Source organism: Coptis chinensis, chromosome 5 (assembly GCF_015680905.1).
Source record: "Coptis chinensis isolate HL-2020 chromosome 5, ASM1568090v1, whole genome shotgun sequence".
Classification (NCBI taxonomy): domain Eukaryota; kingdom Viridiplantae; phylum Streptophyta; class Magnoliopsida; order Ranunculales; family Ranunculaceae; genus Coptis; species Coptis chinensis.
This window is the reverse complement of record NC_141460.1, coordinates 57929864-57944544: the sequence shown is the minus strand read 5'-3', so window position 1 is coordinate 57944544 and position 14681 is coordinate 57929864. Positions and strand designations below refer to the sequence as shown.

The window sequence follows — 14681 nt, the reverse complement described above, 5'->3', positions numbered from 1 at the left end:
TATTTTGCCCGTGAGAGGCTTATAAGTGTGCTTATAAATGTGAATAAAAATGTCTAGTATTGTTGTACCAGCCCAAGACCAGGACCAACTTGAGTAAGTCTTATAATCTCTAAAGCACGGACGCACATAGTAAAGGGTAGTGTCCGCGTCAGACACGTGTCCGACACAGTCAATACGGTCAAGATGCAATCAATGACATTGGACGCAAGTCAAGACGCGTTTGGGATGCGGTCAAACCAAGGTCAAGACGCAGGTCAAACACAAAATTCAAAACATTTTGAAAACAAAGAAAACAAATAAGAAAAAAAAGAAAAGGAAAAAGCCCAATAGCCCACGAGTCCACGACCTCATTCTCTGATTCTCACCTCGAACTGGAAATAGCGTGAATGCGTGATTTTGAGATTTGGAAATGGTGTAATTTATTTGAATCATCGAACTGACGAACTAAAAACATTAAAGAATAAAATCCATTATGCGCCATCCACTTGAACAGCTAAATCAACCACCTTTCAAACAGAAGTTGAAGAAGAAGAAGAGGGTTTAAGGATTCTTCTCTAAAGCCTTTCAACCACCTTGTTCATTCAGGTACGTTCTTTCCTTTTTCTTTTAATTTTGGGTTTTAACTTGCAACACAACTACACAAGTAAAGAAACATTTTTGTTAGTGAAGATTAACTGTTTCCCAGTTCGTGTTTCTGGCAACATCCATTGCAAGTTCATAGACTTTGCGTTTTTTGACGTAATTATCTATATTTTTAATGGTTGGGAATTTAGAACTGTTAGATTATTGAAGAAACTATCACCGAAATTAGAATAGATGTATAGTGGTTGCTGTGATTAATGTTTTTGACTTGGGGTTTAATCCTAGTTTGTCTCTCTATCTGTCCGCAGAACACAACACCAAAATCTCGCAACTTCGCAAGTCTAGCAAGGGCAGTTGTTTCCATTCCACTGAAATGAGTACACAAGAAAAACCTCCTCTTTGGAAGTATGTTACTGTTTTGGAAAAAATTCCAGGAGGAGGCAATGTCCGTTTCCAATGCAATTTTTGTTCGGTAGTAATTGTCGGGTCGTATCCAAGAGTGAAGAGTCATCTAATGAAAGTTGTTGATAGTGGGAGTAGATCATGTGCCAAAGTCACTGCTGAGCACTTGGCTGAGATGAAAAAGAGCATTGAAGAGTATGAGCTAAAGCTAAGGAATTTATTACCCAAGCAAGTTCCGTTACCACCATCTATTAGTAGAACTCGAAGTTCTTCCTCTTCAGCCTCGATTGCAAGTTCTATGGGTGTATTTGAGCCTTTTGAGGCTTCTCTATCAAAATGAAAGAGGGGAACATGTGAATCACCTATTGAGAAAGCCTATAATATGAAAGCTCGAGATGAATTAACTAGTGTTATTGCGAGGATGTTCTACTCAGGTGGTTTACCATTTAATCTTGCAAAGAATCCTTACTATTATCTTGCGTTCTCTATGGCGACTGCTCAAAGTAAAAATCTTTCGAGTTATATTCCTCCTAGGTACAATGCATTGAGAACTACACTTCTGCAAAGGGAGAGAGCAAATATTGAGAGGTTGTTAGAGCCCATTAAATCTACTTGGAATGATAAGGGTGTCAGTGTTGTTAGTGAAGAGTGAATACGGAGTTTGCTTATTTTTCTGCGGCTTTGAAGGAGTTTGGAAATAGCGAATCTATTGAGAATAGAGGATATATGGAACCGAATGTGTGGTGGGTTAGTTATGGCGCTACTATGCCCTTGCTCCAAAGCTTAGCTTTAAAGTTAGTTGGACAACCATGTTCCTCTTCATGTTGTGAGAGGGATTGGAGTACTTACTCTTTCATAAACTCTTTGAAGAGGAACAAGATAACACCACAAAGAGGCGAAGACTTGGTATTTGTTCATTCTAATCTTCGCCTCTTATCAAGAAAATCCAAGGAATACAAAGAAGGGGTGACTACCATGTGGGACATTGGGGGAGATACATTTGATAGCTTGGAGGGTGTTGGCATACTTGAAATAGCCAACCTTTCACTTGATAAACCGGAAATGGAGGTAATGCTTTTTACAAACGAGACAACTAGTATTGAGGATGAGCTCAATCGAATTGGAGAAGAAGCGGAAAATGGAGAAGAAAATTGATCATGTTGTCTTGTGGAATCCTAGGGCTCTTTCTTGACTAATTACTATGTTTCTTGTGGCCTTGTGGGTTTTATTTTGGTTCTTGTTTTGTTAAGACTTAAGAGTTAAGACTTACGAGAAGTTTGATTAAATACTATATTAATATGTTTGTTTAACTTTGTGGATGTTTATTTTGACTTTTGAGTAATCATGAATTTTATGATACATATAAATTAGTTTATAAATTGTGATGTTCAATTATTAAAATAAAATAAAATTACATATATTATTTAATTCCCACGTCCAGTTTGCGTCCGCCTCCTATTTTTTTTAGTTACAGCCAAGTCGCCGTGTCTGCGTCCACGTCCGCGTCCGTGTCCATGCAACATAGACGACGGGATTTCTGCCGAGAGATTAAAGTGTTTTACAAGATACTTCCCTAATGAAGATGAGCGGAGAAGAGTGAATACGGAGTTTGCTTATTTTTCTGCGGCTTTGAAGGAGTTTGGAAATAGCGAATCTATTGAGAATAGAGGATATATGGAACCGAATGTGTGGTGGGTTAGTTATGGCGCTACTACGCCCTTGCTCCAAAGCTTAGCTTTAAAGCTAGTTGGACAACCATGTTCCTCTTCATGTTGTGAGAGGAATTGGAGTACTTACTCTTTCATAAACTCTTTGAAGAGGAACAAGATAACACCAGAAAGAGGTGAAGACTTGGCATTTGTTCATTCTAATCTTCGCCTCTTATCAAGAAAATCCAAGGAATGCAAAGAAGGGGTGACTACCATGTGGGACATTGGGGGAGATACATTTGATAGCTTGGAGGGTGTTGGCATACTTGAAATAGCCGACCTTTCACTTGATGAACCGGAAATGGAGGCAATGATTTTTACAAACGAGACAACTAGTATTGAGGATGAGCTCAATCGAATTGGAGAAGAAGCGGAAGATGGAGAAGAAAATTGATCATGTTGTCTTGTGGAATCCTAGGGCTCTTTCTTTACTAATTACTATGTTTCTTGTGGCTTTGTGGGTTTTATTTTGGTTCTTGTTTTGTTAAGACTTAAGAGTTAAGACTTACGAGAAGTTTGATTAAATACTATATTAAAATTTGTTTAACTTTGTGGATGTTTATTTTGATTTTTGAGTAATCATGAATTTTATGATACATATAAATTAGTTTATAAATTATAATGTTCAATTATTAAAATAAAATAAAATTACATATATTATTTAATTCCCGCGTCCAGTTTGCGTCCGCGTCCTATTTTTTTTAGTTACAGCCGAGTCGCCATGTCTGCGGTCGTCCGTCCGTTTCCATACAACATAGCTTATAATAACTTTAAAGCCCAATTGTATATGTTGCACAAATTGGAGGGAGAGTCATGGAGTATGTCTCGTTTCTAGAGATCAGATGCTCTGCTGCATGGACATGCAACGAGATGTCTAATAACGATTGTATTTTGCCACTGAGAGGCTTTTTTTTTTTTTTGGTAAGCCTGTTTTAAATGAGATCAATAACTCTTTGATGCTGGCGGGATTCGAGCCCCAGACATCTGGTATCATCACCCAAAGGTTTTACCGGCATCAAAATCTCTTTCTTATATTGCAACTTTCACAATTCCGCCCAACCTGAGCAATAAGTCCAACATGAGATGTTGCACTCTTTTTTCACTGAACAAGTGTACAGTATGACACGATGCTCCAATTGGGTGGAATTGTATGTCGTGTTCATCAGTAGCATGCACATTAAACATCTGATCGTGTGCTTCTAACTTACAAATAAGCGTACAAGTATTAGAATTCAGCAAGATGTATGAACAAGTCCACCAAGGTATTGACACTCATAACGTCTCAGTGAGACTGAAAGAATACTAGCTTGTTGTTGTTAATCTAATAAGTTGCTCACTAATCTCCTAAGTTCATAACAGTCAGAGTAACTGAAGTTTCAATAGGTGTTTTCATTGGGAGTACGTGTGGGAAGATTAAGAAATCAGGTAATTACCACTTCCAATAAAGCTCCATCATAGATACAGGTACTGTTTCTCATTAGTGCTGTGTTCTCATTAGTCTATGTTACCATTCAAATTGGGTTTCTCAGTGTTTGTGTTTTCGGACTATTCGGAGCTCAGAAATTAATTGATTGGTAGAGTTTTCCACTAGAGATTTACCAGTGTTTTTCCACTAGAGATTTGCTAGGAAAATTTGTGGTGGGAAAAATTTCAGTTTGCCAGTGTTTGTTTGCAAAAATTTACAGTGGGAAAATATAAAACTTGCCAGTTTTGTTGATGTTTGTTTGCGTGGTTTTTTCCCACAGCAAATAATATTTCAACTTTTTAGATTTTGTTTTTTGTTTTTTTTTTGTTTTCAAACTCAATGAAATATAACAAAAATCAAAAAATAATTATAAACAACATCACTCTCGATGAACTTCTCAACAATCTACCAATGACAACATACATAATACTAAATAATTTTTATATACTATTGTGCAAAATAGTACTCATATTCAACCATATAGTTTTATCCATTAACACCATTGTTACATAATAAAAAAAAACAATGAATGATCTTAGTGGATTTGAACCACCACCACCTTGGGATACATGAAAATGCAATCTCCCAAGTGCTCTACCATTTGAGCTAAAGACCCGTTAGGTGGTAATTTTACTTAAACATGCTTATACTAACCTTTCTAGACCTACTATCAATGTTCATCCTCAAAATTAAGAAACGTTCATTGTGAGGACAAATAGAACAATCCAATACACACTCCACCCACCAGCAACAACAACAACAAAGACGCGGCTGTAAAGCAAAGAAAGAACACCCAACACACACTCCACCCAAAGCAAATAGATAATAGCAACACACAACACCCGAAGCGGCAGCAGAAGTACCTAGCACACACTCCACCCAAAGAAGAAGAAGATCACCTAGCAAAGAATAACAGCGGTATGACAAAAAGAAGCGGCAAGCAGTCAGTCGCGATTACCACCCAAAGCACCGGTCAATTGCTAGTCCCAGTGAAGAAGATTAGAATGCAGACAAAACAAAGAGATATAACCAATTAAGAAGCAGATGAATAAGGAAGGAGAGCATGATGTGCTTTGGTCTGAATTAATATAAATTCCATATATATCCACTTTTTAACTCTTTGTGAGATCCTTTTGTCGCTACAAATAGATTCTCAGAAATCTCAACAAAGTTATAGTTACACCACTCATCATCATCAAAATAATTATATAAAAAAGATAAAAAGTTGTGAATCAGCCAACTTGAAGACATAGCCAGAATTACAAATGACCCAAGGTGAGCCCCAACATTAATTACTTACTTTTTCTTCTAATCTTTTACTATTTGGTAAAATTCATGTAGCACACACTCCACCTAGCAGCAACAGCACCACACCACCCAGCACACACCACACTCGCACACACTCACCACACTCACAACACCAATGTCACACACACTCACAACACCAATGTCACACACACACACTACCACCACCTGCACACACTCACCACACTCATCACACTACCACCACCACCAACACACACACTCATCACACTACCACCACCACCTGCACACACACTCTCACATACACCACACTACCACCACGTAGTTTGATTCACAACACCACTCAAAGGGTTCATAGCACTACCATACCTAGTTTGAAACAAAAAAATAACGAAAGATCCATACTAATTCAACTCCCAAATAACGTGTTGGAACAAAAATAGCGAAGAAATGTATCTATCTATCATATTTTAAAAACTGCATTCACTAAATTGATTAAAATTCTTACTTGAAGATGAGAAAAAAAAAGAAACCCTCATTCAACGCCTAAACGAGTTTGGAAAATTTTCTCACATAATGGTTCATGTGCCTATGGCCGTTGCATCAAATTCATTCATACATGTACTCATATGTGACGTGAATTCAGCAGGGCCTTTCCATATCACAGATGAGAATGTTTAAGTATGGTTCGACCAATTTTTTTATGGGGTTTGCTTCCTTGTATTCTATCTAACATGAAATAGCTTTATGATGCTTAGTGCAATTAGTAAATCATCCAATACAAGATTGACAAACTCAAAAAAAGAAGCTTGCAAACAACAAACTAAACTTTTTCAATATCATTGTCAACGAAATAGTTCATATCATATCATACCATGTCCAATCAAACATATTACCATATCCATCAACGAAATAGTTCAGCAAAATCTACAAGCCATGTTCAACATACACTATTTTCAGTAAAATCAAAATCAAAATCAAAACCAAACCAAACCAAATAATACCAATTACAGTGAGAACGAAATCAAAGCCCCAAAAAAGAAATCAAACCCAAAATCATACCTGATGGCAGCGAGTTGGCGAGAACTAGAGAGAGATTACCGTGTGAACGAATCCAAATCTGAGAAAGAGAGAAAAAAACACAGTGAGAAAATGAGAGAGAGATGCGAGAATATTAAATTTACCACCAAAAACGTGTCAAATTTTAAACTGTTGGTCGATTCAAAACGGATTGAATTGATTAAAGAGATTGTTGTTTGAGTTATTTGAGTTAGAAATTGAGTGAAGTGAGAGATGAGAGAGAGATTACTTGTCGAGATGCGAGCAAGAGAAGGAGATGAGTGCGATAGATTGATGGTGGCTATGAGAGAGTGAGAGTGAGAGTGAGAGAAGAGGCCAATAGTTTGGGAAATAGGGTTGGCAAATTTTCAAAGAACCCCTATTTTCTCACTGCCAAAAAGATTGTCAAGATTCTGTTTACCATTACTCAATTTCGCAGCCAAACACGGGAAAATCACTCTGTTTAAGTGGGAAAGTACCATTTGCCAACTTGGTTTGCCAGTAACAAACGCCTCCCTTTGGAATAGTTCTGGTTTTAGAAATTAGGTATGTCCATAGTACAAAATATCGTAATATTTGGAGATATCTATCTAGATTTCAGAGAAATATATATAAATATCACGATATGTTTAGAAATATAATATTGACGATATTTCAATGATATTTTCAATATTTTGTGATATTTTGAGATATTTTGAGATATTTTGTGTATATAACAATTTTATTTAATATTTACCATTATATTTCAAATAAATATAAATAATATATCATGATATATTAAAAAATATTCACAATATCCATGATATTTGTCGATATTTTAGATATATCCATGATATTTGCATGTGAAACAATATCAAATATCCCCAAAGAGGAGATATATCCACGATACATATCCAGAAATTGAATATCGATAAATACCCATATCCTGATATTTTGTACAATGGGCATGTCTATGCAGTACGTGTTTGTGATAGTTCATGCTTATCTTCTGTTTCTTATGCTAATGATTGGTACCTGGTTAGTGAGTATTTAGATATGAATTTGATTGCTTGGAATTGTAGAGGAGTGGATAAATCATCCACAATTGAAGAGCTTCAAAGATTAATCAGCACTGAAAAGCCATCTGTGTTGTTCATCAGTGAAACTATAGCTGATATAAACAAATCCGAAAAACAGGTCAGAAAACTAAATTTTGATAACTATTGTGTGGTTCCTGCTCGAGGTAGATATGGGGGACTTTGGTTATTGTGGACAGATGAATGTGTAGTTGATATTTTATGTAAGGACAGTTGGATTATCCATGCAAAAATTTCAGATTAGAACTCCTTGTCCTCTTGGTTTTTTTTTTCTGGTGTATATGATAGTGTTGATGATCAAATTCGGATGATGCAATGGACAACTCTTCCTCATTTTAAACCGCTAGCAATAACTTCATGGTTATGTATTGGTGATTTTAATGAGGTGTTAAACAAAGATGAAAAACGAGGCCGTTTTCCATTTTCTTATGCCCAAGTTCAGCCATTTATAAGTCATAACCATGATGAATCAGTGTGAATTATTTGATATGGGATGGAATTGATCAATTTTTACCTGGTGTAATGGTCAGCAAGGCAGAAACAGAACTCATGAAAGGTTAGATAAAGGTTTGATAAATACTGAGTGGCGTCTTCAATTTCCGATGGCCCAGTTGTTTCATAAATTCTCGCTATAGTTAGATCATAAGGTTCTTATCATGAAGATGTGTACTACTCAAGAATTTCTGTCTAGACCGTCGTTTCATTTTGAAGCAATCTGGTTGAAGGATGATAGATGTAGAGAAGTTATAAATGCATTTTGGCAAGATACAAAAGCGCATGGTTCACCTTCATACATCCTACACCAGAAGTTAAGGAAGTGTCAGACTGTCTTTCACATCTAAAGAGATGGAACAGGTTAAAGTTAATAGATCATCACTAGTAGTAATGTAATGAAAATACATTAGTGTGTACCTTAGTGTATATACCTATGTCTGTTATAGGTTTGTTAGAGTATTATGTTTCTGTTATAGGTTTGTTAGAATATTGGACAGCTGTCATTACATGATGATTAGCATAAATATTTTGTAACTCATTAAATGTAATTCATTCAATCAATATTATTTTGAGTCAGTATCTCATTATCTTTATGGTATCAGAGCTTTACAACCATGCGGTTTCTTTCTTGATTTTGCCTTTAAACCTCGAGTTTTAAGCTCAAATCAATAAGATTCATCAAGTTTTCTTCACTTGTTTACTTTTTCAATTATCAGCAATCTTGATTCAATCATCGTTATCATCAATCTTGATTCTTGTTCTCCTTCATAATCATCTTGTTCAAGTTTTAGTATCAATTTAATACTCAAATCTCAACCAAAACCACAATAATGACTTCAAAAGAATCCATTTCTTCTCTTATTGTTAATATTTCAAACTTTGTTCCTATCAAACTATCCAAAGACAACTACTTGATGTGGAAATCTCTCTTTATTCATGTTCTTAAAGCTTTCGAAATCGATGGATATATTGATGGCAGCATTCCTTGTCCTGATAAATTTCTTCGTGATAAGAATGGTGAAATCACTATGAATATCAATCCTCGTTTTCTCACAATGGGTGAAAACTTATCAAACCTTAATGATATGGATCAATGCTACTCTTTCCGAATCTATGCTACCTTATGTTGTTGGTCTGGAAAATGCACGATCTCTATGGCTTACACTGGAGAAGAGATTTGCTCATATTTCTATTTCAAATACAATTCAATTAAAAGAAATACTTCAATCATTGAAGAAAAAGCTCTCTTTCAATGTCCGATTATCTCCAAAATATCAAACAAGTGTGTGATTCTTTAGCTGCTGCGGGTGCACCTGTTAATGACAGTGATTCAATCTTTCACATTTTAAGAGGATTGCCTGACTCTTATGCTGCATTTACAACCTCTGCAAGGATGAAATTAATAGATCTCAGTTTGGATGAACTACATAATTTGTTACTCAGTGAAGAAATTTCTGTTGAACAACGGCATAACAATCTCTTAAATACAGATTCTACTTCTCAAGCTTTTGCTGCTCAATATCATGGTAACTTTCAAGGCAGAGGAAATTATCAAGGGAGAGGAAATACTGGAAATTACAGTACAAATCGAGGCAGAGTAAATTACAATCCTAACAGAGGAAGAGGAAGAGGATATAACAATGGAAACTTTCAGTATAATGGAAACTATGGTAATAGCAGTTATCAATCTTATGGTAGCAGCTCTAGTAATGGTGGTGGTTCAAATAATGGAAATTCTTGAAACAATAGCTATGGCAACAGACCTATGTGTCAAATATGCAATAAAGTTGGACATTTGGCTATTGATTGTCATAACCGAATGAATCATGCCTTTGTTGGAAGAATTCCTCCTCAGAAACTCTCTGCAATGGCTGCTGAACAAGCTGCCTACAATGCATATTCTTCTAATTATAATGAAGATTTTAGTCCAGATGGAGCTTATTCATCATACACCAATCATTATGCTAAACCATCTCATGAAGATTATCATCAGCATCAACAAGCAACCAACTGGTTAGCTAACACAGGAGCCACCAATCACATTACATCAGACCTGTCAAATCTTTCTCTCCATACTGATTATCAAGGCAATGATAAAGTCACTATTGGTAATGGACATTCGTCTGTTCAACCTACACATTCCTGTTCTAATTTTCAACTTAAGGACATTCTGCATGTACCTTCCATCTTTCAAAACTTATTGTCAATTCATAAATTCACCTCTGACAATAACTGTTATATAACCTTTGATGCAAATTATTTTATTGTGAAGGACAAAGCATCAGGGAAGATGCTTTTCCAAGGACCACATAGGCATGGCTTATATCCTCTCCAACTCATGACTCATCAGAAAAACATCATTTCATCTCCCACTCACTCTCAGTTATCTCACCTTTCTGCTTATGTTGGAGCAAAGACTTCATCTGCAACATGGCATTCCAGACTTGGACATCCTTCTCATTTGGTCTTAAACAAAGTATTATCTTAGAATAATCTCCCTATACAAGGATCTATTACAAATGAGTTTTGCAGTACTTGTCAATTTGGAAAGAGCACAAAATTACCTTTTATGCTATCTCCTTCTAAGTCTTGTAAACCTTTGCAACTTATTCATTGTGATCTTTGGGGTCCAGCACCTCTTCTCTATATTGATGGTTTTGCTTATTATGCAAGTTTTATTGATGATTACTCTAAGTATTGTTGGATTTTCCCCCTCTATCATAAGTCAAATTTTAGCACTATCTTCATAAATTTCAAAAACACTACTGAAAATCTTCTTAGCTCCAAAATTCAAACATTTCAAACTGATAAAATGGGTGAATTTACAAGTAACAAACTTGAAAATTACCTCACACAGTGTGGCATCACTCATCAATTTTCATGTGCACACACACACCTGAACAAAATGGTGTTGCTGAACGCAAACACAGGCACTTCATTGATCTTGCCAGAACTCTTTTTGCTAAAAGTGGTGTTCCTATAATCTACTTGGTGGACGTCCTTCAATCTTGTGTCTATCTCATTAATAGACTCCCTGCCAAAGGTCTCAACTATATTTCTCCTTGGGAAATCCTTTTTAACAGAGTTTCGAATTATGAGTTTCTTAGAACTTATGGCTCGGCATGTTATCCATGGATTCGTCCCTATACGTCAAATAAATTCCAACCAAGAAGTATAGAATGCATTTTTATAGGGTATAGTTCTAAACATCTTGGTTATAAATGTCTAGATCCTCTTACTGGTAGAATCTACATATCCAGACATGTAGTATTCAATGAGCATCACTTTCCTTTTAAAGCATCTATTGCTAATTCCAATTTTTCAGTCTTTACTTTTCCACATGTTCAACCTCTACTTTCATCTGATTCACCTCCATCAACTACTTTCCCTCAAGTTCAATCTCCACCATCACCACAATCACCATTTTCACATTCTAACAATCACAACATGACTACAAGAGCCAAAAATGGTATTGCAAAACCCAAATCATTTCTTCTAACCACAAAGTATCCCTTAAATGCTTTTATCATAACTACATTTTCACTACCATCTATCCCTACATCACATACTCAAACTTTAAAAGATCCTCAGTGGAGAAAAGCTATGGCTGAAGAGTTTAATGCTCTTCAACAAACTGGTATATGGTCCTTAGTACCTTTTTCTCCATAGTATAATCTCATTGGTGCTAAATGGGTTTTTTGACTAAAATAACTTTCTAATGGAGCTCTTGACAAGTTAAAAGCCAGACTTGTAGCCAAAGGATATCATCAATAACCTGGTATAGATTTTACTAATACTTTTAGTCCAGTTGTCAAACCTCAAACAATAAGAATTGTTCTTGCATTGGTTGTTCAACTGATAAGTGCTCAAAAGTAATGATTTCTATCCCCAATTATGTGTATGTTAGTCTCTATTTTATATTTAAATATTCTAATATGATGCAATTTGAGTTTTTGCAGGTCAAAGAACCTAAATGTGAAATATGGAGGGAAAAGAAGTCAAACAAGTCAAAAAGGAGTCAATGGAAATTACAGCTAAATACCTAGGGCAAAAATGTCATATTTGTCTCCATAAGTGTCAAGCCTAATAGGACTCTAAAAGAGGATAATAATTGAGTTAGAAGAGTCTTAAATCTGATATCAAAGTCTTAATTTTGAATTCATAGGAAGAGGAGATCAACATGGAAAAGAATTCAGAGTTTTATAAGAATTAGGAAACTAAAAGCTGTCAGAAGTTACAGCTTAGGAAATAGCCTGTTGCGCAAAATGGGCCACATCCAACTTTGGTCAAACCAAATTTAACTTTTCCAGGATTGCTTCTAGAAAGATTATAGAGAGTTTGACTCCAAATAAACATAGGATTCGGATCTCTATCCAGACGAGCATGTAAGCGAATATATAAGGCACAAAAACCTCAATTTACATCATCTAGGAAATTTAGTGTTTGCATCTTAGATATACAATTAAAAGAGAAGAAAGTTCAGACCTTTTCACCATTAATATCTATAAAGATTATTCCTTTTCATATTGCGTTCATAGCATAGTATGAGGAGCTAATCTCCCTTCTCTTGGGAGGGGAGATAAAGCCTTTTTCGTATGTTTTAATTTAGTTCTTCTTCTATCATGTTTTAGTTTAAATCCCTCATTAAGTTTCTTCTTATTCATCCATTGATCTAATGCTCCTGTGGAGGTTAGGAGGTCTTAGGGTAATTCATAATTGTGTAAAGCCAAATACCACAAACCCTAGATTCTTTTCTTCTAGTTTTTAGTGTTATAGTGTGATGATTGGATTCTTTATGGTACCTCAATTAGTTGTATGGTTAATGCCACATGTGGATTTTCCATAGCACCTAGAGTTGTATATTGAATGTCACTTAAAGCACAATTTGGTTAGATAGAAGATATCATTGGAGATTGAAAAAGTATTTGATGGAAAGATAGAAAGCACGTTGAAAGTCACATATTATCATCATGGTTATGAGCATAAGGTTTGTAGGTATGGTAAGTTTCTATTGATGATTTATATTAACCATGATAGGTAGATCTATTAGACTAATTTTATGATTTTGGTGGATTCATCTCTCCCAAGATATTCTCTCTCTTGATTCATATTCATATATTTAATTTATTTTAGTTTATGCATAGTTTACATCTCAAATCAAATCAACTATATATTCATCATTACTTAGCCACATCTTTTACTTGCATCCATTAGAGTAACTTAGATTAGGAATTTCTATCATCATCACTTAATTATTTATAGTAGGATTGATACATTGCTAGCCAATATACTAATCAATATTTAATAGGCTAAGTGAGATTTGCAAAAGATACGTAACACAAACAACGACACAAATAATTACGTGTTTGCGTGCCTTTTCAATGGCGTCGTTGCCCGCTCTAAATTGATTAGGTGATAGAATATTTAATTTTGATTACTTTAATTTAGGAATTCATATAGTATAAATTGCATATTTAGCATAATTAGATTAATTTAGCATAATTCAATTAGATTTGCATAGTAGAAAGTATTTTCATAAAGTTTAGTGTTTGTTTAACAGAAAAGAACAGTACATAAAACGTATTTATAAATTTCAAAAAATTCTGAAATTTTACAGAGTTGATCTGTACAGTATCGGTATTTTATTGAAACTTTTTCGAATTTTTATTACTTGTCTTACCTGGGTAAGTAACATCGTCTTTGGAATACCCCATTTTCAGTTTTCAGGACGCAAGCATCTGTAAAAATAGTCGAGCAGAATTATTTGCACATTATCAAAAATTCTAAATTTTTTACAGGAGAAACCTCGATTCGTCAGGAGCTTCCAGTAAAAATTTGAGTATTGTTTGACCTGTTTTGACCACTTAACTAGTTGCTTGTTTTAGTGTGTTTCTGCAGCTTTTCAGGACCAAGGTCTCTGTAAGAACAGTCGAGAAGAAGGATCTGTAAAACTCCAAATAATCCAAACTTTTTACAAGATCATCCCTAACACGTCAGGAGACTCTAGTAAAACTTTCGTGATTTTTAGTGCTCTTTTACTTATTTATTCAATCAATTGTTTACAGTGTGTGCAGAAAACTTCTTCACTAGACTCTGCAGGATTAAACAGTATAGAAGATGGACTTAGCAAGCTCCGATTGCTCTGAAATTTTACAAACTACATCCTGGACGTATCAGGGAGCTGCTGTAAAAATTTCAAAAGTTTTGGACTTGTTTTGGTTGCTGTAACAGTAAGTACTTCTCTTCCACCGTAAATCCCCTGTTAGCGGTTTCATAATTAGCATTAATAGTTAGCATCATATAGTTTGATAATATAATTTAGTTAATTAAGTACATATTAGATTATTTTATATAGCTTTATTATCTAGTGCATGAAAACTTGGTTTCGTGATTCACCTTGTAAACGTTTAATCAGAAGAGCTAATTCTTGTAACAATCTTCCAATTCTGGTTTTGAAAAAGATCACACCATCAAACTCAAGATCTGATTCTGAATCTGAAACACACACCACTAGTAGACTTAGAAGATACACCAGAGAGAGTACCATTAGCCGCCATGGCTGATCAAAGAACTCTTAGCACCTTGTTTCAACCTATCGCGGTTCAACCACCGAACTGCATAGTGATGCCG

General features: G+C 35.2%; 1 protein-coding gene across 1 annotated transcript; it reads left to right on the top strand.

Moving 5' to 3' along the window:
- Positions 1-1749: 1749 nt before the first annotated feature.
- Positions 1750-3105, top strand: LOC147498110 (uncharacterized). Its single transcript, XM_086563129.1, has 2 exons — positions 1750-2080; positions 2453-3105. Exons 1-2 carry the CDS (start codon positions 1750-1752, stop codon positions 3085-3087), a joined length of 966 nt encoding a protein of 321 aa, XP_086419255.1. The 3' UTR covers positions 3088-3105.
- Positions 3106-14681: the final 11576 nt, after the last annotated feature.

Bases quoted from the DNA above. Each gene is read 5' to 3' on its own strand.
- LOC147498110 (XM_086563129.1), top strand. From the start codon at position 1,750: ATGCCCTTGCTCCAAAGCTTAGCTTTAAAGTTAGTTGGACAACCATGT. The intron at 2,081-2,452 runs GTATTGAGGATG...TATTTTTTTTAG, and splicing joins TTTTACAAACGAGACAACTA to TTACAGCCAAGTCGCCGTGT.